General features: G+C 44.6%; 1 protein-coding gene across 3 annotated transcripts in view; it reads right to left on the bottom strand.

The window, feature by feature from the left end:
- Window positions 1–26,180, bottom strand: part of PPM1H (protein phosphatase, Mg2+/Mn2+ dependent 1H) — a 290,772-nt gene that overhangs the window by 19,941 nt on the left and 244,651 nt on the right. For 2 of the 3 annotated variants that reach the window (XM_032173171.2, XM_032173172.2), the window contains exon 9: window positions 4,317–4,468. In XM_032173171.2, the coding sequence (XP_032029062.1) occupies window positions 4,317–4,468 (152 nt within the window). Of the gene's footprint in view, window positions 1–4,316; window positions 4,469–9,673; window positions 9,771–26,180 lie in introns of those variants that run through there. The other variant, XM_058426862.1, reaches the window with a different exon arrangement.

Below are 26,180 nucleotides of genomic sequence, written 5' to 3'. Positions count from 1 at the left end.
AGAGACAGGGTCTCACTATGTTGCCCAGGCTGGTCTTGAACTCCCAGGTTCAGGTGATCCTCCTGCTTCAGCCTCGCAAAGTGTTAGGATTACAGGCATGACCCACCATGCCAGCCAAAATTTGCACTTCTAACAAGTTCCCAGGTGCTGCTGATGCCATGTAGCTCAAAGGACCGTGCTTTTCAGAACCACCACTCCAGGGTACAGACCTAAGAGTGGAACTGCTGGGCTCCATAAAAACACCATTGGTATTTTGGTTATAATTGTACTGATTCTATGGCTCAATTTAGGTAGGCAACTTCACTCCTTTGGCTCCTTAGAGCCTTTAAGTTGTAAGAATTCTTGCCGGGAGCAGTGGCTCATGCCTGTAATCCCAGTACTTTGGGAGGCTGAGGTGGGTGGATCACCTGAGGTCGGGAGTTCGAGACCAGCCTGACCAACATGGAGAAACCCCGTCTCTACTAAAAATACAAAATTAGTCGGGCGTGGTGGCACATGCCTGTAATCCCAGCTACTAGGGAGGCTGAGGCAGGAGAATTGCTTGAACCTGGGAGGCGGAGGTTGTGGTGAGCCGAGATTCACGCCATTGCACTCCAGCCTGGGCAACAAGAGCAAAACTCCATCTCAAAAACAAAACTTATTTTGTGTACATTTATGCAAAGAATATAGACCGAACTAGCCAAGTAACACAAGTCAGCCCTGAGGGCCTCACTCTGAGAAATACCTTTCTCTGTGGTTAAGGGTCTCTTCCTTTTCTTCTCTATTTTCAGAAAGCAGGATCTTGTGGTCAGAGGTTCCCTGTGAAACAGGGGGACGCTTTGGATAAAGTTAGCTCATGGCATAGAGGGATAATAGTCATTTCTGGCAGGTCAGAGGTGAATGGAGTCTTCATCTATGCTTAGTTTATTAAATTAGAAAAAAAGGCTAAAATTTCAGCCTTTACAGTTTTGATATGTATTATTATTCAGGCCCAGGTACTTTCTAATTTTCATTTCTAATTTTTTCCTTTGATTTGTAAGTTGTTTAGAAGTTTGGTTTTTATTCCATGTGAGTTTCCTCTCCTTTACTAGTTTAGAAGTTACCCTTTCTATTATTTTAACAGTTTTCTTAGCTATTTAAACTTGTTTACTTAAAGCCTAAAGTTAAACACCATTAACTTCTCAAAAGAAGCATAGTATGTGAGCTAACACCCCTCCCTTGAAAATTTGTATGCTATTTTTATGCAATATTTTAGTTCTATCATTTTTAACCCACACATTAGACATTCTTATTACTGTTTTATATAGTCAATGTATATTTAAATATGACCACATGTTTACTAATACCTTAGCTTAATAATCCATTTTACTTCTCAGGTATTTCCTGTGGGATCATTTCCTCTTCTTACCTGAGCACACCCTGTAGACATTTCTTCAGAAGAGGTTAGTTGGCAGTAATATGTATCAGTTTATGTTTTGCCTGAAAATTTGTTTACTTCATCCTTGTTATTGACAGTTTTGCTACATCTAAACTTTCTAGATTGACAGTTATTTTTTTCTTAGCCAGCTGAAGATATAATCCCACCATTGGCACCGTTGACTTTTGAAAGTTGGCTGTCAGTCTGAATGTCTTTTTTTTTTTTCCTGGCTGCTTTTAATATATTTTTGGAAGGCAAAGGGGTTAAAGTTCTTCAGTTTCTTTCTCTTTTTTTTTTTTTTTTTTGGGACAGAGTCTCACTCTTTAACCCAGGCTGGAGAGTAGTGGCGTGATCTCAACTCACTGCAACTTCTGCCTCCCGGGTTCAAGCAATTCTCATGCCTCAGCCTCTTGAGTAGCTGGAATTACACATATGCACCACCATGCCTGGCTAATTTTTGTATTTTTAGTAGAGATGGGAGTTTTGCCATGTTGGCTAGGCTGGTCTTGAACTCCTGACCTTAGGTGATCTGCCCGCCTCCACCTCCCAAAGTGCTGGGATTACAGGGATGAGCCACAGCACTCAGCTGTTCTTCAGTTTCACTATTTTATTTCTCCTTCCAGAGATCTGTCAGGCTTTCTGAATCTTAGGTTGAGTATTGTCAAAAAATTCTGGAACTTCTTCCCATCTTCTATAGTTTATCCTTTTGGAATTCTTTTGGAGCACCTTAGGCCATCTTTTTAACCAATCCTGAATTGGTTTTCTCTCCCCCACAGACTGAGACCTCCTCTGAAGCAGAAAAATCAGATATTTAACTTTGCATTTATAGCACTTCGCACAAGGTAGACCCTTAATAAATGTTTGCTGAATGAATATGCAAAGACAGCAAACAAGCTCACTGCTGATCTTCTAGCTAGCATAAAATCCACTTGTAAATCATCATTCTGACTATACCTCACGTATTACATTTTCATTTACTTTTTAGTCTCTTATCTCATTTACATTTACTTTTACATTTACACTTACTTTTTAGTCTCTTAATCTCATTTCACATTGTCTTTCCTCTTTGTCTAAGCCATCTCCTGGATTATTTATTAGATCAATTTTCTAGTTCACCAGTGTTCTCTTCAACTAGCTCTAATCTGTTTAATTCAGTGAATTTTTAATTCCTATTTTTAAACTTATCATCTCTAGAATTCCATTTTCTTAAAAATTGTTTAGTCATTTTTTTAGTCTCTTTTAAGACTCATATTTTAAATGCTTTACATTTTTTTGTTTTGCCGGGCACGGTGGCTCATGCTTGTAATCCCAGCACTTTGGGAGGCCGAGGCGGGCAGATCACGAGGTCAGGAGATTGAGACCATCCTGGCTAACACGGTGAAACTCCATCTCTACTAAAAATACAAAAACTTTGCCGGGCGTGGTGGTGGGCGCCTGTAGTCCCAGCTACTCGGGAGGCTGAGGCAGGAGAATGGCGCAAACCCGGGGGGCGGAGCTTGCAGTGAGCCAAGATTGCACCACTGCACTCCAGCCTGGAGTACAGTGGTGCGATCGATCTCGGCTCACTGCAACCACTGCCTCCTGGGCTCAAGCAATCCCACCTCAGCCTCCTGAGTAGTTGGAACTACAGGCATGCACCACCATGCTCAGCTAATTTTTGTAAAGATGAGATTTCACCATGTTTCCCAGGCTTGTCTTAAACTCCTGTGGCTCAAGTGATCCTCCTGCGTTATCTCCCAAAGTGTTGGGATTACAGGTGTGAGGCACCATGCTTGGCTAAAAAAAAAATTTCTGAAGCATGTTAAAATATTTATATTTTTGTTGGCTTTCTTTTGTTTGTGTTTTGAGACCGAGTCTTGCTCTGTCACCCAGGCTGGAGTGCAGTGGCACGATCTTGGCTCACTGCAACCTCTGCCTCCCGGGTTCAAGCGATTCTCATGCCTTAGCCTCCCAAGTAGCTGAGACTACAGGCGTGTGTCAATATGCCCAGCTAAAAATATTTATATTTTTGACTGCTAAATCCAATAAAGAAGTATTTACAGGTCCATTTCTGATGTCTCTGTTATTCCTGCTGGCTTTTACTCATGGTGACTTGTGTTCTAGTTAAAGCTGCCTTTCTCAAGAGGTAGTTTCTGTTTATTTCTGAGAGTCTTCTAAGGATGTTTACGTTATTTACGCTGCTGCTAGACTGTAAGAAATACTTAACTTGGATCTTTCTCTTCTTACCAAATATTTCTCAAAAGAAACAATTCTCCAACAGATGACTATCAGTGCTGGGGTGCATTTGTCATCACTCTCATCAACAGGATAAAAAATGGGATTATTTCTACTTCAGAGGATAGAGGAAGTAAAAATGTGAGAAAGGTATGCTGCTGAAATGCCTAAACACTCAAATTCTTAACCACTTGTATCTACGTTCAACTTAAGGGGGATTTTTATTTGGCAGAGAAAGTACCTCTTTTTTTGGTTTTGTGACAGAGGGTTGCTCTGTCGCCCAGGCTAGAGTGCAGTGGTGTGGTCTCAGCTCACTGCGACCTCTACCTCCTGGGTTCAAGCAATTCTCCTGCCTCAGCCTCCTGAGTAACTGGGATTACAGGTGCCCACCACCATGCCCGGCTAATTTTTGTATTTTTGGTAGAGACAGGGTTTCACCATGTTGGCCAGGCTGGTCTAGAACTCCTGACTTCGTGATTCACCCGCCTTGGCCTCCCAAAGTGCTGGGATTATAGGCATGAGCCGCCATGCCTGGCTTGAAAGTACCTCTTACAAGAAAGGTAATCCCTTCTGCAGTTTGGTTACTGTACCATCCATATCAGCCTCTGAGTCATGAATTATGAAAATTGCATGATTATTATTTATTTCAAGCATGTCATGGAAGAATGCTTGAGGAACAACTCTACAATTGTAGAAATGCACAAACCTGTGAGGATCATCTGGATCACAGTTAGGAAGAAACTGAGTGATTGCTTCTGCTACTTCTTCATTTGATAAAACGTCCCAGAGTCCATCAGTGGCCAAGATCAGCACATCATCTGATCCATGATCATATTTTGAAAGATCATAGATTCTTACCTGAAAAAAAAAAAACAGGAATACTACCGCTTAAGAAATTGGAAGCATATTATTCTCCCTAACAAATTGACTTCTGATCCCCCTTCCCTTTTCCTGCCCAGACTAGAGGTTTGCAGATATGCATTGTAGGATACTTGATTATACAGCAAGCTTTGTGGCCAGGGATAGTCTCCCTTGGAGACTTGCTTTATAGACACATGGGGCCTAATACACATTTGTGAATGAGCCTAAGAGATGGGCTTAGTAATTGACACAGAAGAAATTAATTGAAAATGTAATACCTGAGGTATAGTCAGAATGATGATTTACAAGTGGATTTTATGCTAGCTAGAAGATCAGCAGTGAGCTTGTTTGCTGTCTTTGCGTATTCATTCAGCAAACATTTATTAAGGGTCTACCCTGTGCGAAGTGCTATAAATGCAAAGTTAAATATCTGATTTTTCTGCTTCAGAGGAGGTCTCAGTCTGTGGGGGAGAGAAAACCAATTCAGGATTCTTAGTAGCTGCTCTACATGTATTTGTCTAGGAGTAAGGAGACATTCTATTTAATGCACTCACTTGAAACCTTTCTTGCATTACCTGCTCTGAGGCCCAAGCAGCCAACTTCTCTCACATAAGGATGGGGCTCTGACACTACCTTCATGTTTCAGGAGCCTCAACTGAGGCTCACAGAAGATACATGCTCCCTCTGAACCTCCAAAGTATGTCTTTGTCTTGACGGACTTAAGTCTTTCCTCATGTCTAGTACCTTACATGACTTGCATATTTCAACACCCACCTAAGCTCTTGAAAGAGAATGAGGCAGCCTAGGCCAAACTAGTAAGAATAAAAATCAAGCCTCACTTGGGCTAGGCCACAGTTCTATGTCCATCTTACTTCAATGTGGGTGGGGAGGGATAGGGAGGTGTGGGGAGGGGTTTGGGGTTTCACTGCTCTTCCCTCCTAATTTGGCAGAATCAATCCCTGCCTATACCATCTCATGAACTGAGAACAAAAGCAAGTCAATTTAATCAATCTCCTTCGGCCTCCCTTATTACTCTATTTTCTTCTTTCTTTCTTTTTTTTTTAATTGAGATGGAGTCTCTCACTGTGTTGCCCAGGCTGGAGTGCAGTGGCGTGATCTCAGCTCACCGCAACCTTCGCCTCCAGGGTTCAAGCGATTCTCCTGCCTCAGCCTCCCAAGTAGCTGGGATTACAGGTACATGCCACTACACCCAGCTAATTTTTGTATTTTTAGTAGAGACGGGGTTTTACCAGCTGGGTCTCAGCTGGTCTGGAACCCCTGGCTTCAAGTGATCTGCCCGCCTCAGCCTCCCAAAGTGCTGGGGTTACAGGCATGAGCCACCAGGCCCAGCCCATTCCTGTATTTTCTAAACGCAAGTCTGAGTGAAAGCGATAGGTCAGGGCACGTGTCCTATGGCACAGCCATTGTTATGCTACCTCAGATCTAGAGACAACCATATCACCTCAGCCTAGAGACTAAACCTGTTTAGGTCTTTGAAAGCCAAGCCTCCTATGTTTTAGAAAAGTTTGTCCAGGCTAGTGATGCCCTGGCGTGGGGCTGGTCCTGTGGGCTGACAGTCTATTCCCAGCAGCAGAACACAACCAAATGTCTACCCACAGGGCCCTGGGTGAACGAGCTCAAATGAAAAGCAGCCACCAGGCGCCAGGCCTTTGTGGCCTGTGAACAAGAAGGTAACAATTAGCTAATGGCCCAGCACATGAGCTGCACTCAAGGGAGGAACACTCAGGAGTATACTGCACTGACGTTTAACATCTTCTTTCCAAAAGGCATGCTCACTTAAGGCTAAACTTATGTTCCAGAGAAAGCACTCAGCCTTTTAAGCCAAATTAAAGAAAACAGGAAAGCTTCAGTTTCCAGCAGACCAGAAAGTCCCAAATGTCAGAATTCTGTCCTCAGGTCACCGACGAATGTGGTCCAATTTTCACTCTATCAGAAACAAGCAACCCTCCTATGCTTTATTTTCTATGGTTCTTCGGTGTGTTAGAGCAGAGCTTCTCAGATATTAACGTGCACAGAAGTCAGCTAGGGATCCTGCTGAAGTCCAGATTACAATTCAGTTCTGGGTGGGCTTGAGAGCCGTGGTTCAACTTCCTCCCAAGTGATGCCAATGCTGCAGGTTCACAGGCCGGGCCCTGAGTAGCAAGGCCAGAGAGGATTCCTACTGGGCCAGATTTACACACAAGGGAATCCACGGCTCAGTGGACTTTATGATGACTGTGGAGACTGTTCCTTAGAGTGGGTTATTGACAGACTGTAAATGTCACTCCTGGGCTCCTAGCTTCAAGTACTGGTTCACTGTGTTTTTTATTTCAGTATACAATAACTTTTCTTGAGAGACACTGCTAATAGGAGGCCAAGGCAGGGGGATCACTTGAGGCCAGGAGTTCGTGACCAGCCTGGGCAACATGGTGACACTCTATCTCTACAAAAATTAAAGAAAACAGTGAGACCCTGGGCATGGTGGTGTGTGCCTGTGGTCCCGGCTACTTGGGAGGCTGAGGCAGGAGAATTGCTTGAACCCAGAAGTTTGAGGCTGTGTTGAGCCATGACTGTGCCATTACACTCCAGCCTGGGTGACAGTGAGACCCAGTCTTAAAAAAAAAAATAGTGTTTAGGGGATTGATTCCTAGCTTTTTTTTTTTTTTTTTTGAGATGGAGTTTTGCTCTTGTTGCTCAGGCTGGAGTGCAATGGCACGATCTTGGCTCACTGCAACCTCTGCCTCCCAGGTTCAAGCGATTCTCCTGCTTCAGCCTCCCTAGTAGCTGGGATTACAGGCATGTGCCACCATGCCCGGCTAATTTTGTATTTTTAGTAGAGACGGGGTTTCTCCATGCTGGTCAGGCTGGTCTTGAACTCCCGACCTCAGGTGATCCACCCACCTCGGCCTCCCAAATTACTGGGATTACAGGCATGAGCCACCGCGCCTGGCCGATTCCTAGCTTCTTATTGGGTTATACCTACAATAAATTTTTGGGATAATTTGAACTCCTTATGATAGACAATGTTGAGTCATAAGAGGTGGTGAGATGTGGATGTCCGAATCTTATGCTTGTAGTTAAACAGGAGATTCCATTTGCCTTGCCGCTTCTTCTAAAAGAGAGGGCTCAGGTCTGTAGATAACATCCATTTAATTTCAGAGTCTGCCTTATGAGTAGGGTGCCAAACCCTCTTTAAAGTGCTTCCTGCTGACCCAAGAAATGTGACAGGTTGTGTTATTCAAGCTGAAGTTGTCTTGTCCACACTCAAATGGAAATCTGGCCAACAGAATGGGTGTGGGTCAATACATACACACATTATAAAATGCTACTCTTCAATTCCATCAATAAATGTAATCTTTCCCTAATTCTACTGTTTCCATTTCTATGCTCGGCTCCCTAATGTAGTTTAATTAGCCAACATGAAAATCCTTCTCAAGACCATTCTTCATGTAATTTGCATGGAAATAATAAAAAGCTGATCACAACTCTGGTCTGTGAAGCACTCCCCAATTAACATCTTTTGAGGTTTTTACAAACACCCTCTGTTTCCTGCCCTTTAGCCAATTTCCAAAAATCTTTGCTAAATTTCCACTTACAACTCGTGTCTTATACATTAACCTGTGATGCAGAACATTTTGCAAAAATGTTTTCAGAAGAATTGGACTGCCGTGCAAGTCATCCCACTGTGTGCTCATCCTCCCCAGCAGCAAAGGCTTCAAAGGATTCCACTGGGCTCCGGAGTCCTGACCTTCCCTCCCTGAAGCTGTTGTTGGCCTTACTCAATCGGACCATACTCACATCCTCAAAGTTCCCCTGTTCAATTCCTTAAATAGCTTCTTAATGTTCCTGGAAGCCTCACATCAAACTAATGGGCTCTGAAGCTCCCCAGGACTCAGACATCTGGAAGAGTCTTTGCAGCCCTGGAGGGGACAGGTGTGCTACAGAAACGCCTTTGAAGTGGGACTGGGGAACATGGTCAGACCTTCTAATGGCTCCTTCCCGGGTTCCCATCTGCCAAGAAAGGGAGAGAAAAGCCACACGAATCCTTGAGATTCTTGCAGATTTTCAGAGCAATATAATCTGAGCAGCTGAAAAATGGGACCTGTGTGGACCTGCCTTTCTGCTGCCTTCAGTACACTTTTATTGCATACTTGCTGTGTGCCAACTCGTTTTCCAGGCACTGGGGTCACAGTGGACAAAACTGACAAAGCCTCTCACAACTTCTAAACTAGTAGACGAGATAGACACCAAAATAAATTACAATGTCAGAAGATGACAGATGCTCTGAAGAAAAATCCAGCATGGTAAGGAGAACAATAGAGTCATTTTAGAAGATGAGGTCACGGTGGGCCTCTCTGGGAAGGTACCATCTGAGTGAGTCAACTTCCCATGGGTCCCTTCTTGCACCTCCCCAACCTTCCTTTGGAATCCTGTTACTCAGTGTTAGACTGGTGGTGAGGAAGGGGGTGGTGAGGAAGGGGGTGCTGAGAAAGGCGGGTGCCACTCTCTCCTGCCAAAGCAATCCTAAGGAGGACCAAAAAGAAGTCATCTTTTTCCCTGGTCCTCTGCAGGCACAATCCTTTCACACCCACTAATATACCATTTACCTATATGCTTCACTGTGGGTAAACCTTTGTCTATCAGTTTTGTGTGAAACTGTAATCATCGATTTATGGCCCTGTCCTGACACTAGACTGTAAACACCACGAGGGTTGGGACTGTTTTATTCCTCTTTGTATCTTCAATGCCCAACTTAACACCTGGTTCACTGAATGAATAATCACTGAAACTGATTGTGCCACAGAGATGAAGCTCTGTGCCTTGTCCTTTAGGTACAGAGAGTGATACATAGCATCTGATCTACCCTGGAAGACTCTCAAGGCTGATCCCATCTCAGCAGAATCTGAACCTGGAATATGGCAGAATACTATTGCTTTTGCGAGAGCAACCAGGTGAAGAACAAAAAGTGAATGTGTCTCATCCCCTCAAGAGGCTTCTGAAGCTTTCCTTATGATCTGATCACAACAAAGGAGACAGGCAACTGACAACACACTAGCCCTGAAACACCGCTGGCATCTTTGTTATCAGCCTTTCAGGGCCCACTTTTCTGTCTCTTCTAAAAGATTAGATATTCTCAAACCTAAATGTGTTTAGAATCACTCGGAGTGCTACCTTAACCAAGTTAAGATTCAAAGATCCTACCTTTAAGAGTCTGATTGTACAGATCTGAGCTGCATACTTCAACAAGGACCCCAGGGTATTCTGATGAAAGTGGTGGGGGTAATCTCACCTTGAAAATCTGTAACAGACGATAAACTCCTTTAGGGGTAAGGTCCCTCTTATCCTATCTGTTTCTGTGCCCAGAACAGAGCACTGTGCCTAGCACTCAATTCACAACCGAAGAAAGCATTTCCTTATTGGGTATTTACCCCTGTCCAGCTTACAATGAACACCCAGGGGGTTAGTCATCTTATTGTCCCACCAAAATTCAACTTCTGAGGCCGGGCGCGGTGGCTCACGCTTGTAATCCCAGCACTTTGGGAGGCCGAGGCGGGTGGATCACGAGGTCAGGAGATCAAGACCACGGTGAAACCCCGTCTCTACTAAAAATACAAAAAAATTAGCCGGGCGTGGTGGCGGGCGCCTGTAGTCCCAGCTACTTGGAGAGGCTGAGGCAGGAGAATGGCGTGAACCCGGGAGGCAGAGCTTGCAGTGAGCTGAGATCGCGCCACTGCACTCCAGCCTGGGTGACAGAGCGAGACTCCGTCTCAAAAAAAAAAAACAAAACAAACAAACAAAAAAATTCAACTTCTGAAGGCCCAGAAATCCCAATTTGTATTTTCTCTGTGGGTCTAGCAGCATCTTCTACAGTGTAAACCACAGTAGGTCTTCAGGACATACTTGTTGAGGCAAAGCATAAACAGGGGAAGGAGAGAGAAAGAAACAAATTAAACTTACAAGGTACTTTCAGAAGACCCCCTCATTTCACGGTGATCCAACAGATTTAGTTTGTTAACTGAGACACTTCCAAATCGTCAAAAAAATGTAATGTGCTGATACATAACAGAAGTGGCAAACCCTTTCCTTTTCTTCCTTTGTTTTCAGTGGAGCTGCCGATAAACATTCAGTGTGGAGGAGCAGGAATAAGTCTGGGGGCAAACAAGAACCTTGACTAATGTGCTCTGAATGAGCCAAGTGCTGACTGCTCTCACACAGCCCTCAGCTTCAGAGCACTTAGAGATGTCCTTAATGTCAACACTGGGCACTTATTTTGCACAGGAGCCTGTGACAAGCAACTCTTTAATACAGCACCTCTGCTTAGTGCTCGGCTGCAGGCTGCTGTTTCAGCGTTTGTGTAATACTTGCTCCCATCTTTGCCTTATTACTGATGATATTTCGGTGGCATGTTAGGAGGGCTCATACCACTACAAGCTGACTCTGGCTTCTTAAAGCTACTTTTAAAAAGAATCCATCAATTCTTCCATTTGCCAAATCTCCGCCACTTCTCTAGGATGCCCTCACAGCTTTTATGTCTTGATCAGTTCAGCAGATTCTCCAAACTGGTTTTTCCCTTTTAAGTACTCAATGTAGGACAATGAGCTCCTGCAGCTCAGGACTGGCTTTGTGGAAGAGAAAGAGGCTTGCCCTTGTTATCAGAAGCCTTGCTTCAGGTCTCTGCTTCTAACAAGCTTTGTGACTTGAGAAGAACCATTTTTTTTTTTTTTTTTTTTTTTTTTTTTTTTTTTTTGAGACAAGGTCTTGCTGTGTCGCCCAGGCTGGCGTGCTGTGGCACAATTCTGGCTCGCTGCAGCCTCAACCTCCCACACTCAAGCAACCCTCCCATCTCAGCCTCCCAAGTAGCTGGGACTATAGGCGCACACTACCTATACTTTTTTACTTTTTGTAGAGACGAGTTTCATCATGTTTCTCAGGCTGATCTCAAACTCCTGAGCTCAAGAGATCTGCCCACCTTGGCCGCCCAAAGTGCTGGAATTACATGTACACACCACTGCACCTGGCCTAGCGCTCAATTTTCCTATCTCTGAAATCATTTTTTAAAAACCGAAAAACACAAGAAAAAGGATTATAACAACTGCTCTACTTCTCTCACAAAGCTGTAATTAAGATCAAATAATGTGGAAGGGAACTGCCAATTTTAATTCTTTTATGGCACTGATCTCAGGGCAACCACATCTGAATATCATCTAGTTGGTAGAAGGAAAGGATTAAGAGTGGGCTCAGGGGAACTGGGATTCAATGCCCAAAGTCTCATTTAAAATAGCAGTGACTGGAGCTCTCAATAGTGTTTCCTGGCAGAAATAGCCAAGGTGGTTCCCAAGGTAAAGGCTGCCAATAGTTGGTGGGAAATAAAGAGATGAAATCTTATCCCCTCTATTTCATGTGTCCAACCCAACAGCTCAACCTATCGATCTTTGGATATGACACTTATGACAAGAAGAAAATAAAACACTAGCACACTTCCTGCAGCCCTATAAACCAAGTAGATCATTTCAAGATTGGCATTCCAGCAGGCCACCAAGACTACACCCAAATTCTCTGTAGTATTCTATCTACTTTACTTGATGTCATGAAACAAACACTGAATTTGGTGGCAGAAGACTTGGGTTTGAAACCCACCTCTGCATTAGGCAAAGTCACTTTATTCATTCAGTTTCAAAGCTTACAGACCATCTGCTGGGAATACCGAAGGTAAGTGGGGTACCGATTCCTTGGATGGACGAGCCGGACATCGTATGCCTTACACGAAGAGGAAGCTGCAGGGGCCAAAGCCTGGGGATGTGAGAAAGGGCTGGCGTGTTTGGGCAGCTTTACCTCGCTCAGTTTGGCTACAGTACTGTATGTCCCCTGGGGAGTAGGGAGGGTGAGGCTGGACTTCTCGAATCTCCCGTCTCTGTGAAATGAGAGGTTAGGCCTAGGTGGCCACTGGGGCTGCTCATGGCTCCAAGATCCTCTGACTCTCATCACAGCATCAGGCTTGATGTGACTGACCACAGGACTTCAGAACATTGGGCTGCAAGTGAATCCAGTGACACTGAAGTGTTACAAATATGTTGGCTGCTCATACTATGCAAAAGGAGCTGTTTTGGCTGCAGGTATAAATTTATACTTGAAATATGCCATAGATACTCTTGAGAGTTTGTTTTTTGGAGTCTACAGACCAAACATTTGACTTTGGAGGATAAATACGGTATGATAGCTCAAAAAGTTTCTTTCGAAACCAGCTAAAATATGAAGTATTGTGCACAGAGCCTGAAGGTATAACCAATGCGTAGCTGCTATTGCATAAACATTACATTTTTTACACACAAGGCCTGGCACCTTAACAATTCTCTGGGTTTCCAATGGTTTGTTCACCACTAAATCCAAAGGACCATTGAATGAATTAGTGAATGAATGGGCTTCAACATAGCTCAATAATTATTTTAAGTCTATCTTCACAAAAATGCCCATTTGCAAAGATAAGCATCAGAAGAAATCCCAGCCTGTGAATGCAAACATGAGGGTGCAGAAAAGATGAACCGAGTTGCCTCAAGTCCACCCAGGAGGCAGGTGAGGCAGAGAGTGACCACACATCCCTGTTTGCTCCAACAGTTTTGGTTTGCGCCTGTTTTTCCAGCATAATTATTAATAGTGCCCCCTTTGATTCTTGAAAATTCCTGGTTGAGGGGTTAAGACGGTCACCTGACAAATAATAAAATGACTGCTACTTCTGGCCATTGGGACTGAAAGAATCAGTGTCACTACTTCACAGGACTCTTCGCCACAGCAGGTTTTCAGAGATCTCAAGAGCAAGCGAGCAAGCTATTATGCATGCTGCCTTAGAAGGGGAGATACAATCACCACGGGTAAACTGTGGGATATTTGCTGTGTGACAAAGTCAATCCCGCTGATTGCAGTTGTTCTGGTAGCAAGAAGCCCAGGACATAGCTGTTCAAGTGCAGAATGAGGTATATCATATCCTTAACCCACCAGCCTGGCATGAGCCACATGCATTGTGAGTCTGGGGTTTTTACAGGCTTCAGAAGGGAGGAAGTGTACGCTGATTGGTTCATGGGTGGCCATGAGTGGGCCAGAAAAGCACCATAAGCTCTCACTCCAGGCCGTGGACTCCACCTGGAACTGACAGCCTGGCTTCCATGCTTCGAGTCATCCCTGGCTTGAAGGTGCTGCTTCACACAATCCGGGACTACAATATGGATGCATCACAAACCCATTTTAGGATTGTAAAGCAAGTTCCTGCAGCACAGTGAAGAACAGCTTATTGATGGCAGTAGCAGCCTGTCTGGAGCAGCCGCTGCAAAGATGCTGGCTCCACCATGGAGCTGGTGGGAGCTGGGAACAGGTGGGAGCTCCCAAGTTGGTGGGACAGGAGCCCTGTCCTCCTGGGTGCAGGTGCAGCCACCCAACCATGGCTGCAGACCCAGGCATCCCTATGCTTTTGGGTGCCTTGGAAGTCCCCCTGCCCCTGCAGCCTTGGAAGTGTCTGCTCCTGCTGCCTGGCCTTTCTCAGTTCCCAGTGCCTACTCCAGTGTGGAGCAAAGTTGTCGCTGAGCCTGGTCACTGTCGTGACCCGGCTGGGTGTGTGGGGGCTTGGGGCAGCACTGACATGCCAGTCCCCTGCCACCTCAGCCACCTCCGGACTTTGGTCACCACCGAGCAGGGGAGGGAGACCGAGGGGAAGGGCTGAGGGTGGCTCAAGGTGGGCCTGCAGGCACCTCTTGATGCAGACAGCCAGGGTGTCGTGGATGACATGTTGATGGCAGCAGGAAGCACATAGGTTCCGGGTGGGAAAGGGGCAGGTCCCCAGTAAAGCAGCACCTTCAAGCCAGGGATGATTTGAAGCATGGGAGCCAGGCTGTCAGTTCCAGGTGGAGTCCACGGCCTGGAGTGAGAACTTACGGTGCTTTTCTGGCCCATTCATGGCCACCCATGAACCAATCAGCATGCACTTCCTCCCTTCTGAAGCCTGTAAAAATCCCAGACTCAGCCAGACTCACAGAGACAATGGGACAACCTGCCTGTAGATAGGAGCTACCCATTTTGGGTCTCCTCTCCACTGAGGGCTGCACTCATCAGGATGACCTGCCTGTAGAAAGAAGCTACCCACTTCAGGTCTCCTGAGCGCTGTACTATCACTCAATAAAGCACCTCTTCACCTTGCTCACCCTCCAGTTGCCCATGTACCTCATTCTTCCTGGACGTGGGACAAGAACTCAGGACCCACTGAATGGTGGGACTGAAAGAGTTGTAACACAAACAGGGCTGAAACACACCTCTCTCTTGCCACACTGCAGGCAATGAGGAGGAGAGAAGAGAGGAGGAAAGAGCCATGGCCCTTCGGGGAACCCAGACTTAGGAGCTCCCCCGAGCCAGGGCTGTGACACCCCTCTTTGGGGCTCTACAGTTCCTGGTGCCTCCAAGCTTTCAGGCACCACCATGTTTCCTGGCGGCCACAGTGGAAGCCACAGTGGTATGCCTGGTTCAGCCATGGCAGGGAGCCAGTGCCTGGGCTGGGATGCCACAGGTGGTATGTCTGGATGTGTGTAGTGGCTGAACCCCATACTTGCTTACTCACTCACACACCCCTCACTGCTCTGTGCCTGGCTTGCTCTTGGGCCGGTAGCAAAAGCTGAGTGCAGCCTGCCAGGCTGAGTGGGCAGAAAAGGCCCAGTGGGCCCGAGCAAAACTTGGGCAAAGATGCCACCAGCCACAGTGGTTTCTGGCTAGTGAAGCAACACACTAAGGATCCTGTGACATTATCTGTTTCTCAAACAGTGGTCTTTGGATCACTTACTTCAGAATTATCCAAAATGTAAAAATGTTTAGAACTCATCCTAGATCTAGTGATTCAGATTTTCAGGAAGTGGATTCCAGGGATTTGCATTTCTTCTTTTTCAAAGACAGGGTCTTGCTCTGTTGCCCAGGCTGTAGCGCACTGGCGCAATTTCTCACCACAGCCTTCACCTCCCAGGCTCAAATGATCGATCCTCCCACCTCAGCCTCCCAAGTAGCTGGTACTACAGGTGCACACTACCATGCCTGGCTAAGTTTTGTGTTGTTTTTAGAGATACGGTCTCACTATGTTGCCTATGCTGGCCTCAAACTCCTGAGCTCAAGCCAACCTCCTGCCTTGGTCTCCCAAAGTGCTAGAATTACAGGCATTGAGTCACCACGCCCAGGATTTGCATTTTTGACACCAACTTCTAAACATTCTTATATGCATTAATGCAATAAATATAAAAAAGATATAGCATATTTAACTGAAACATCTAAATGAAATTATTATTTTTCAGGAGGGGATCAGAGGGCAACAATCTCCAATGACAGGAAATCTTTGACACATACAGGTTGGTTTCTGTTGTGTGACCATGAATTATTGTGAGTTGCTAAGTTAGTTTTTTGGTGTGTGTCAGAGTAAATCTCAGGTTTTATTCAAATAGCTGGTTGGCAAATCTCAAGTCATTGGCCAAATGAGAACAAGCCATGTAAATGATACATAGATGCACACAACTGATTTTTACAGCCAGACCTGAGAGTTAGAGATGGAGATGGACAGGTCACATCATGAAGTCTCTCCCATGTAAGGTGAGAATATCCCAGAATCAAAGAAAGTAGCTTCTGCATACTTTTTTTTTTCTTTTTGAGACAGAGTCTTACTCTGTTGCTCAGGCTGTAGTGCAATGGCATGATCTCAGCTCACTGCAGCCTCTGCCTCCTGGGTTCAAGCGATTCTCATGCCTTAGCCTCCCAAGCAGCTGGGATTACAGGCATGCACCACCGTGCCTAATTTTTGTATTTTTAGTAGAGACAGGGTTTCACCATGTTGGCCAGGCTGGTCTTGAACTCCTGGCCTCAGGTGATCTGCCCGCCTCAGCCTCCCAAAGTTCTGTGATTACAGGCAGCAGCTGCCACACCCAGCCTGTATACTCCTTGTTTTTTGAGATGGAGTCTCGCTCTGTTGCCAGGCTGGAATGCAGTGGCGAGATCTCGGCTCACTGCAACCTCTGCCTCCTGAGTTCAAGTGATTCTCCTGCCTCAGCCTCCCGAGTAGCTGGGACTACAGGCATGCACCACCACGCCCAGATAATTTTTGTATTTTTAGTAAAGACAGGGTTTCACCATGTTGGCCAGGATGGTCTCGATCTCTTGACCTCATGATCTGCCCGCCTCAGCCTCCCGAAGTGCTGGGATTACAGGTGTGAGCCACCATGCCTGGCCACCTGTATATTTTAATGTGATTTCATCGCCAAATATATTCAAAGTGGTGGCGGTGGTGGTGGGGGGCAAATCGCCCCCAAGGGTGTGCCATGCTAATTGAGAACACAGAAGTATGAGATATTACAGATATGCAGGACTGGAGAAGGACTGGAGAGTGGATCAAGAAAGCTGTCTAATATCAATGCTTTAGCCTAACAAAGTATCCTTAGAACTCCTCATTTTCCCTTTTTGCAGGGGGATACATGTTTTGTGAGGTCTGAGGTTTATGTAATTTTGGGGGCTCTCTTTAAGAATACAAAAGTAATTATGAATACAAATTTAGGTACTAATGTGAATGTTTATTAATGAGAAAAAAATTACAACATATTACTGGAATCCTGGAAGCTGAGGTCCCTTTCCTTTGAGAAATGTTTACATAAATGTTTCCTGATTGCAAGCTGGCTTCTCCTCTTCATCGGAAACAGCCTGTCTACATTTTCCGGCAACAATCAGAACTCACAGGGGCTGATCAGGGCGAAGGTCCCCAATACTCAAGTTTAATTAGCTTCTTTGTAAATCTGCCTTTACACTGCAAACTAGATTTCCTTTCTTAATTAGCTAAACAGCTAACTCATCAACTTATATTACTTAGTCCTGGAAAGACAGATGATTATTAGTTTCACTCTCAAGATTGCACAGCAGGGAGGGCAATTCTACAGGAAGGCTGTGATAGAGTGTCTGTCTCCAGGATGACTGCCATCAATTCCTTCCCTCCCTGTACAAGCACGTTATTCTTTACATCAAGAGGTGGATCCAATTCCCCTGTCTTCAAACATGGACTGGCCTTAGAGATTTCCTTGACCAACAGAATGTGGCAGTGATGATGTTCTGGGGCTTCTTAGGCTAGGTTTTAAGAAGCCTTGCTCATTCTGCCTGAGACTATATTCATTTCTCCCTTTCTCTCTTTCTCTCTTTCTCCCCTTCTCTCTCTTTCTCGTTCCCTCTTTCCTCTTTCCCCTTTCCTTCCCCTCCCTTCCTTCCTTTACTTCCTTCCTCTCTCTCTCTTGCTTTCTCTTTCTTTCTTCCTTTCTTTCTTTCAAGATGGGCTATCACTATGTTGCTCAGGCTGGCCTTGAGCTCCTGGGCTCAGGCAATCTTCCCACCTCAGCCTCCGAGTACCTGGGACTATAGCTACGTGCCACCATGCCTATCTGGGATCCTTGAACCACCCACTCTTAGAATATTTCCTCTCAGAATCCAGCTGCCATGTTCTGGGATGTCAAAACCACCTGGAGAGGCCATGTATTGCTGCCTCAGCTAAACTCCCAGTTGACAGCCGGCATTAACACGTGAGAAAGCCATCTTGGACTTCCAGCCCAGACAGGTCTTCAGACAACCCCAGCCCCAACTCACATCCGACTTTGGCCATGTGAGAGGTCCTAAGGGAGAGCCACCCAACTGAGCCTAGTCAACCAACAGAACTATGAAAGAGAATCAGAAATTGGTCTGCAAAGCCTCTAAGTTTTGGAGGAGGTTTGTTTTGTAATCAAAAAAGGCACAGAGGAATTGTGTTGGGATATAAGTCTTGCATGCCCTCTATCCCAATAAGACTGGAAAGATGAGACATGGGACAATGACCTCCCTGGAGTTTTCTCTGGTCCCTATTTGTCTGTAAGTGGTGCTTGTTCCCTCTGCTCCTGTCCTCCAGCCGGTCAATACTAGGAAGACCCTCCCGCTCTGGGATTGGGAGATGAGAGCCCACAGCTGTTCCACGGGTTTGATTTGGGGGCTAGAGGAGAGGAATGAGAACTCCATTTTGGTCTGAAATCCAAACCATTTTAACCAAACCAGTCTAACTTTATACTAGTTATTAGTTACAAAGTTATTTTGACCCCAGACTCCAGTGTCTATCTTTTTAATTGGTTCAGAAAACTTACAGCAAAAAAGGCTTATTTTTTCCTCTTTAGACCTCAACAAGTACCACCATTCTTCCTTTCACATAGGCTGGAAAGCGAAGTCTTGTTTTTTAAATTTTACTTGGCTTCAACCTCTAAATCCAGGCTGCCTCATTATGCTACCTTTTAGTTTCCACGGTCCCTTCCCCAGTTCAGCTCCTCACTGCCACACTCTCAGTCCTGCAATGACTGCCCTGTCTGCAGCTCCCCCATCTCCCGTGGTTACGGCTAAGATACTCCTCCTGCTGAAGACCTTATCTACTGCCTTAGGTCCAGTTCAAGGACCTCTGGGGTAATTAGCCTTATTAGAGCTAACAGCCCTTCAAGCTAATCTTTCAAACTCATATGACCCCATAAGGCAAATTTTATTTCACACTAGACGATTTCTTCCTTTCTTTAAAAAAAATATTGTCCTATCTCATCTCTTCTTCTTTAGATTATATAGTTCTCCCTCCTATATCCAAATCCTGTAGTCCCTTAGAAAGCAAGAAACACATGCTTTGTGGCTCATTGTTCTTTGGCTAACCATCTAACTAGCCACAAATTTGAATTCCTTGAAGATACGTTCCCCAGTGCTCTACTCAGTAAACACCACTGGACTCATGATACCTATGGAAAGAACCAGTGAAATTTTGTGGTTGTGATAGAGTAGGAAGAGGAGCTAGGAACCAATATTTATTATGCCAGGTTTTGTGCTAAGTACTTCATATGTCATTTAGTTTTTTCCTTGGCTTCCCTAGTATAACAACTCTATTGTCCTCTTTTTCACCAAACAGGAAGCTGAGATCCAGGGAAGTACTTTTTCAAGGTCACTCAGTAAGGGCGGCGACAGAGCTTGAAGTCAAGACTGATTACCAGTCTAAGTTTTTTAACCACCATATTATACGGCCTCCAGGTTTTTCTGAGGGGTCCAGGGAATTCTTTAAAACAAATTTTTCTTCCTCTTCCAAATAGAATTACTGTTACCATTTTTTAAAACTTCAAGACTGTCGGCTATGCATATACGCTTTTTTCTGCATATCATCACACTCTATATGAACAATCATGTTCTGCTTCACTTCAGATGGCACAGCCATTTTCCCATGTCAGTATGCACCAATATTGTTTCTGATCAATGGGCCAGACTGTAGAAAGCACAAAATACAACAAAATATGTTCTTTCTCCAAATGGGATTTTGGCTTGGGCATAAAAAGTCACCCAGAATCAGAAGACTATAAATGTTAAGATGTAAACGTGTTAAATATTATTCATGTTTTCATGGGAGAAAATGGGGGAATCCCAAAAAACGTAGGAATTCTAAGAGACAAGGTCTCACTCTGTCACCAAGGCTTGAGAGCAGTGATGTGATCACAGCTCAAGGCAGCCTTGAACTCCTGGGCTCAAGTGATTCTCTGGCCTCAGTCTCCCGAGTAGCTGAGATTACAGGCATGCACCACGATGCCCTGATCATTTTTAAACTTTTTGTAGAGACAGGGTTTCATTATATTGTCCAAGCTGATCTTGAACTCCTAGGCTCAGGTGATCCTCCCACTTCAGCCTCCCAAAGCGTGGAGATGATAGGCGTGAGTCACTGTGCCTGGCCTTCATTCTCTCTCTTTTTCATGGGGAGGGGTGGTGGGAAACAGGGTCTTTCTCTGTCACCCAGGCTGGGGCGCAGTGGTACAGTCATGGCTCACTGCAGCCTCGACCTTCTAGCCTCAAGCGATCCTCCCACCTCAGTATCCCCAGTAGCTGAGACTACAGGCAGGTACCACTAATTTATTATTTATAAATTTATTATTTATAAACACTACATTTGGGAGAATTTTTTATTATTTTTATTATTATTATTATTATTATTATTTTTGTAGAGACAAGGTTTTCTCCATGTTGCCCAGGCTGGTCTTGAACTCCTGGGTTCAAATGATCCTCTCGCCTTGGCCTCCCAAAATGCTGGGATTACAGGTATGATCCACTGTGCCTGGCCCATTCTCTATTCATATGAAAGTGAATACAAGGAATCTTTAAGTGTGAAGACTTCCAGAAGCCGGTGGGGAAGGAAGACTAATATTTACTATCTCTGACCAGGTACCACATCTTGTGCCAGGCAATTTCACTGATGTTCTCATTTGCTTTTCCTAATTGCTTGTCAACATAGGGATTTTTACCCCACGTTAAGGAAGAGAAAAGACAGGCTGTGATGGCTCTGGTAACACTGGTGTTGGGTTGGAATTCAGATACTACAGTCTAAGGTCTTTGTTCTTTTAAAGAAGGTGTTTCAGATAAAAGAAAAAGAAAATCTAGATTTTAGAAAATCAAGAGTGAGCTAAATAAGTGATCTGGAGTTATAAAAAATAGCTGATAGGAATCTTGATAACCAAGGAAAGGAAAAATGAAGCAGAAATAAAATTGGGCCCCTGTGGTTCAGTCTAGCAGGGGCGGGAAGGGGGCTTGCTGAGCTGAGGAGTGAGCTGGCTCCGCAAACTGGCCCCAAATAGAGAAGGCCTTGTTTCTCCAAGAGCCCAAAATGGGGCTAAAGGCAACAGCACAGTCTTTGAGTGGAGGCTAGAAAGAAGGGTGAAATTAAGAAGAATCCTAGCTCTACGGAGGGCCTGTCACTGGCCAAGAAGGGGTGTGGCACAGAGAACATCTGGAGGTTTGGGCTGCTGGCCTGTGCTGGGCTGTCTGAGTTACAGAACATGAGATGTGTGCTGGACTGGGAGTGGGAGAATTGCTGAGAAAGAAGAATGTGAGGAGAGCCTGGGCTCCAGTGCGTTTAACAAGTCCTTTCCTTCTCCACTGAACTCTTTTAGGACAGTATAAAAAAGTTGAATGGCAAACTTCACTAAGCAAGAGGATGGGGGACCTGGCTGGGACCGTTTTCCTTACGCTGGGGGAGAGGCTGCACCCTATGCTGTTAGGCAGAAAAAACCAGGTACTGTAGGATAGAGGGGAGTCAAAACATGCCCTACACTCAACCCACACCTCCAGAGAACAGGCCTGTGCTCGACTGGTGGTGAGGGCCTCTCTTGGAATTCAGTTCTTGGCCACAAATCCCTGCCTTAGACTGGGGAAGGTTTGAGGGAAGCTCAGCAAACCTGGCGGCTGCTCTTTGGGTTTGGCAAACTCGAGATTTTTCCAGCGCCTTGTGTTCAGCGAAACTGAAAATGTGTTTGGCTAGAAACCCTTCACTAATTTTTAAACCCCTGTGAGTTTTTTTTTTTTTTTTTAACATAAATTTGATCCACATGTTTTTGATTTATTTATATTTAACTCATCAAATCGAATTAGGAGCCACAATGATGAATGGGAACAATGCTGATTTCCAAGAAGATTTTTGAGCCCTTTTTCTTAGAATTCAAACACATTCCACCCCCAGACCCCCACAACTGTTAAAACTACCAGACTGAGCTGGGTTTGAAATTTAGAACCCAAATGTGAAATGAAGATCCATGCCTGGCAGAGACAGAGCACAGCAGGGGAATGTTCTTAGGGAGTCACAGAAAGAAGGTGGGCTCCGGATGGGAGAATGAGACAGGAAGTGGGTCAGTTATTCTTCCTTAGGTGGTTTCAATACGTTAATCGAGCTTTCTAGGCTCCCAACAGAGGCCACTTCTCATGCGAATGCTTTTATCACTACCACCCAGGGAAAGGGGGTTCCCTGCTCCAAAAATTGTGGACAGGGGGTTCCTTGTACCTATTTTCTTTTCCTTGTGTTCCCCTCCATAGTAGCCAATTCAAGCTGCTCTTCCGCTTCCCTTCTAACAGTTCCACCCATCCCAGCCACCCCTTCGTGGCTCTGGTGGAGGCCACTCCATATGGAAACATTTAACATGTACAACAATTTTAATCTTGTGCAAGAGAATCTTAGACGCACTACATACCCATTAAGCTAAATTATAGGTGCACAGTGTTACTTTGCACAATTCTGTCTGGTCTGGGTTTGCACACACAACAAAGGCCATTACTGTCTTTCCCAATTACCCTTTCTACTATACCATCATTTTCCACAACTTCAGTCTGAGGCCAATAGTATTTCTCTGGGAAACTCTGGCCCCTAAGGTCCCAAGACAAAGTTGCTCTCTTAGGTTGAAGACAAATGCGCCCTCATCAGAGCCCCTTGAACCAGTACTTGGTAGGTCCCTAAACACTGACCAGATAAATTTCCTTGAATTTGGCTTCTCTCCCCTACAGACGCTGATCTAATTAAATAGGCCTGGGTACAAGAACCAGCTTGCTACTTATTAACTGTATAACTTTGGGGGTTATTTTACTTTCTTGGTTCCAATTTCCCAATCTGTAAATTGGGTATAATAGCTATACTTACCTCACAGTGTTGTTGTGAAGATTAAATGAGATGTGTCCTGTAAAAACCTTAATTTGTTGCATGGAGATAGGGAGGTGTTGGTCAAGGGATATCAAGTTTCAGTTAAACAGGAGGAATAAGTTTTAGAGATCTATTGCATGGCATCATGACCACAGTTAATAATAATGTAGATTTTTAAATTGTTAAGAGTAGATTTTAAAAGTTCTCATCACAAAAAATGTTAAGTATATGAAGTGATGAATATGTTAATTAGCCTAATGTAGTCATTCCATAATGTAAACATATATCAAAACATTACACTATATCCCATCAATATACATATTTGTCAATTAAAAATAAACTTGGTATGTTGTCTCACCCAGACTAAGTAGTTAATAACAATTAGTTTTATTATTAATGAAACTGCCACACTTTATTCAACTCTACAACTTTTCTAAGAGCATTTAAATTTTTGCTGAGGTTGACAGTTTCCTTCCAAATCCTCTCCACCTCCCACGAATGCTGAAGTGACCAACTGAGTGTCCTACAAACCAGTATCATTCAGCGAGGTGACATAAGGTTTCTCACCAACCGCCTGGGATTCTTACTGAGTTCTCAGGGAGTCTTCCGTGCAGGCCCAAGTTTTAAACCTACAGTCCCTTCCTGAGATCTGCAGTAGCAGAGGGATGGGAAGATCTCAAATCTAATGCATAGAGAGCACTCTCCTTCAAGCCAAGTGGAGCTGCTGCTTCTCATTTTATATAAAAAGTATATGTGAGAAAGGGAGGTGGAGAAGGAGGTTTTTACTTTGCTTTAAGGAGCAAAATCAAGACCTTTACGGATGCTTTTGGGAAAGTAGAAAGGTGAAGGCAACATTTAAGTTATCTGACAAATGCCTCTCTCGTAAGGGGGAAAATAGAAAAGTCCATGAGTCCAGTTACAAGCCCCGTGCTCAGTGGCATTCAACAAGAGAGCTGGAGGTCCGACATTTATTGCTCTTCTCTGGTGAGAAGTAGTTTTAGCAGTAATTCACGGATCCTGATATTGGCCAGGAATCCACCAGCTTCTAGGGGGGACTTTGGACACCTAATGTAGTCATGGTCTTCATTATGCAGAATTGCTATGAGGACTCAAGAGAGAACACTTGCAGAATTTTGACAAACGGTGATTATTATTTCTACCGAGCTGACCTCACTTGAAATCCTGGGTGATACCAGGAAATGTGTGTATCTTCCATGCCCAACATTTACTAGAGTTTTCTCTTTCAGTGGCTTCTTAGTCCCTTTTATCTACATGTACTATGGATGCCAGCCCAGCTCTAAAAAACCCTAAGGAGACCACTCCCTGCTCACAACTCTGCCAAAGTGGTGGGTCTAGGTGACTGTGCCCATAAAGGGTACTGAAATGGACACACAATCTGAAGGGACAAATACAGAGGCTGGGAAGTCACTTTGGTCTGATATAAAAGGTGAACTGGGCCAACCAGACTCCTCTCTGGAAATGTGGAATTGGGAGAGTGAGAAACTGGGCTGACTGGTAGCAGAGCCATATAGAATGTAGATGGCCACATCCATGGCAGAACTCCATGTGAGGGCTGAGAGCTTTCTGCTGTGGAGGCTTTGCAGGGACTGCCTTGATTAATAAATCACTCTCCCATAAAGCCTGGCTGTTCAATCGTTCTGCTCATGGACACCATAAATATCTCTTCTAATACTATTACTATTGTTTTTTTGAGTCAGTATCTCACTCTGCCTCCCAGGCTGGAGTGTCACGGCACAATCGTGGCTCACTGCAACTTCGAGCTCCTGGGCTCAAGCAATCCTCTCACCTCAGCCTTCTGAGTAGTAGCTGGGGCAGGCATGTGCCACCATATCCAACTAATTTTTTACTTTTTGTAGGAACAAGCGTCCTGCTATGTTGCCCATGCTGGTCTCAAGCGATCCTCCTGCCTCAGCCGCCCAAAGTGCTGGGATTACAGGTATGAGCCACCATAGCCGGCCTTCTTGCAGTATTTTTTTTTTTTTTTTTTTTTTTGAGTTAGCTCTAGTAAGTTTCTGTTTCCTCTGACCAAAATAGTCTTTGTTAAAACAGCACCTGCTCTTGGGAAGTACATGCAAACAGAGTTATGTCTAAATGTTCTGAGCATTTCCAGTCCAAGGAATTAATACTTAATTACAGGCAAGCCACAGTGGCTGACGCCTGTAATCCCAGCACAAGGGCCAACATGGTGAAACCCTGTCTCCACTAAAAATACAAAAATTAGCCAGGCATGGTGGTGCCCACCTGTAATCCCAGCTACTTGTGAGGCTGAGGCAGGAGAATCACTTGAATCTGGGAGGTGGAGGGTGCAGTGAGCCAACATTGCACCACTGCACTCCAGCCTGGGCAACAGAGTGAGACTCCATCTCAAAAAAAAAAAAAAAAAAAAAAACCTTAATTACACATTGTAGTAAATGCTGTTGGTTCCTGACTTATGCCTTCCTGATTTCCTTCTACTATCGAAATTGGGAGAGTTAAAACTCTTGCTCTCCCAAACTCCCTTGCAGCTAGAAGGTCATGTAACATAATTCTGGCCAGTGAGAGGCAAGTGAATATCTGTTGGGACAGAGGCTGCCCCTCCTTTCCATCTTTGCATAGAAATGTCAGGCTTGGACCTACTGCCACCACCTTGTAACCATGAAGGGAAAGTCAAAGAAATGCAGAGATGCTACAGCCCTGACACAATGGAGGTGCTGAACCAATGCCAGCAGCCACCAGATTCCAGCCTTCTTACTGTGTGAAAAAAATTTACCTTTAAACTCTTAGGCTGTTGCAAAAGTAATTAAAAATGGCAAAAACTGTAATTACTTTTGCACCAACCTAATACTATCAGTTAGACTTTTCCATAATTTGGAAGCAAAAAAATTTCTAAATGATATATCCAGAAAGTCAACATAGAAATTGATACTGTTTCCTATATGGTAAGACACATGATTATTTTTAAACGAAATATATGACCAACTTGTTTGTAAATTAACTTCTCTAAACATCAGCTGAATGACAGAAGCTCTTCAGGTAATTAGTCTAACGAGGGGATAAGGTATACATGAATAACTGATCAGGCCGGGTGTGGTAGCTCACACCTATAATCTCAGCACTTAGGGAGGCTGAGACAGGTGGATCACTTGAGGTCAGGAGTTCAACACCAGCCTAACCAACATGGAGAAACCCTGTCTCTACTAAAAATACAAAAATTAGCTGGGTATGGTG

The sequence above is a fragment of the Hylobates moloch genome, unplaced genomic scaffold (assembly GCF_009828535.3).
Source record: "Hylobates moloch isolate HMO894 unplaced genomic scaffold, HMol_V3 SCAFFOLD_13, whole genome shotgun sequence".
NCBI lineage: Eukaryota > Metazoa > Chordata > Mammalia > Primates > Hylobatidae > Hylobates > Hylobates moloch.
The sequence above is the reverse complement of the archived record's forward strand: the minus strand, read 5'-3'. Positions and strand labels throughout refer to the sequence as shown.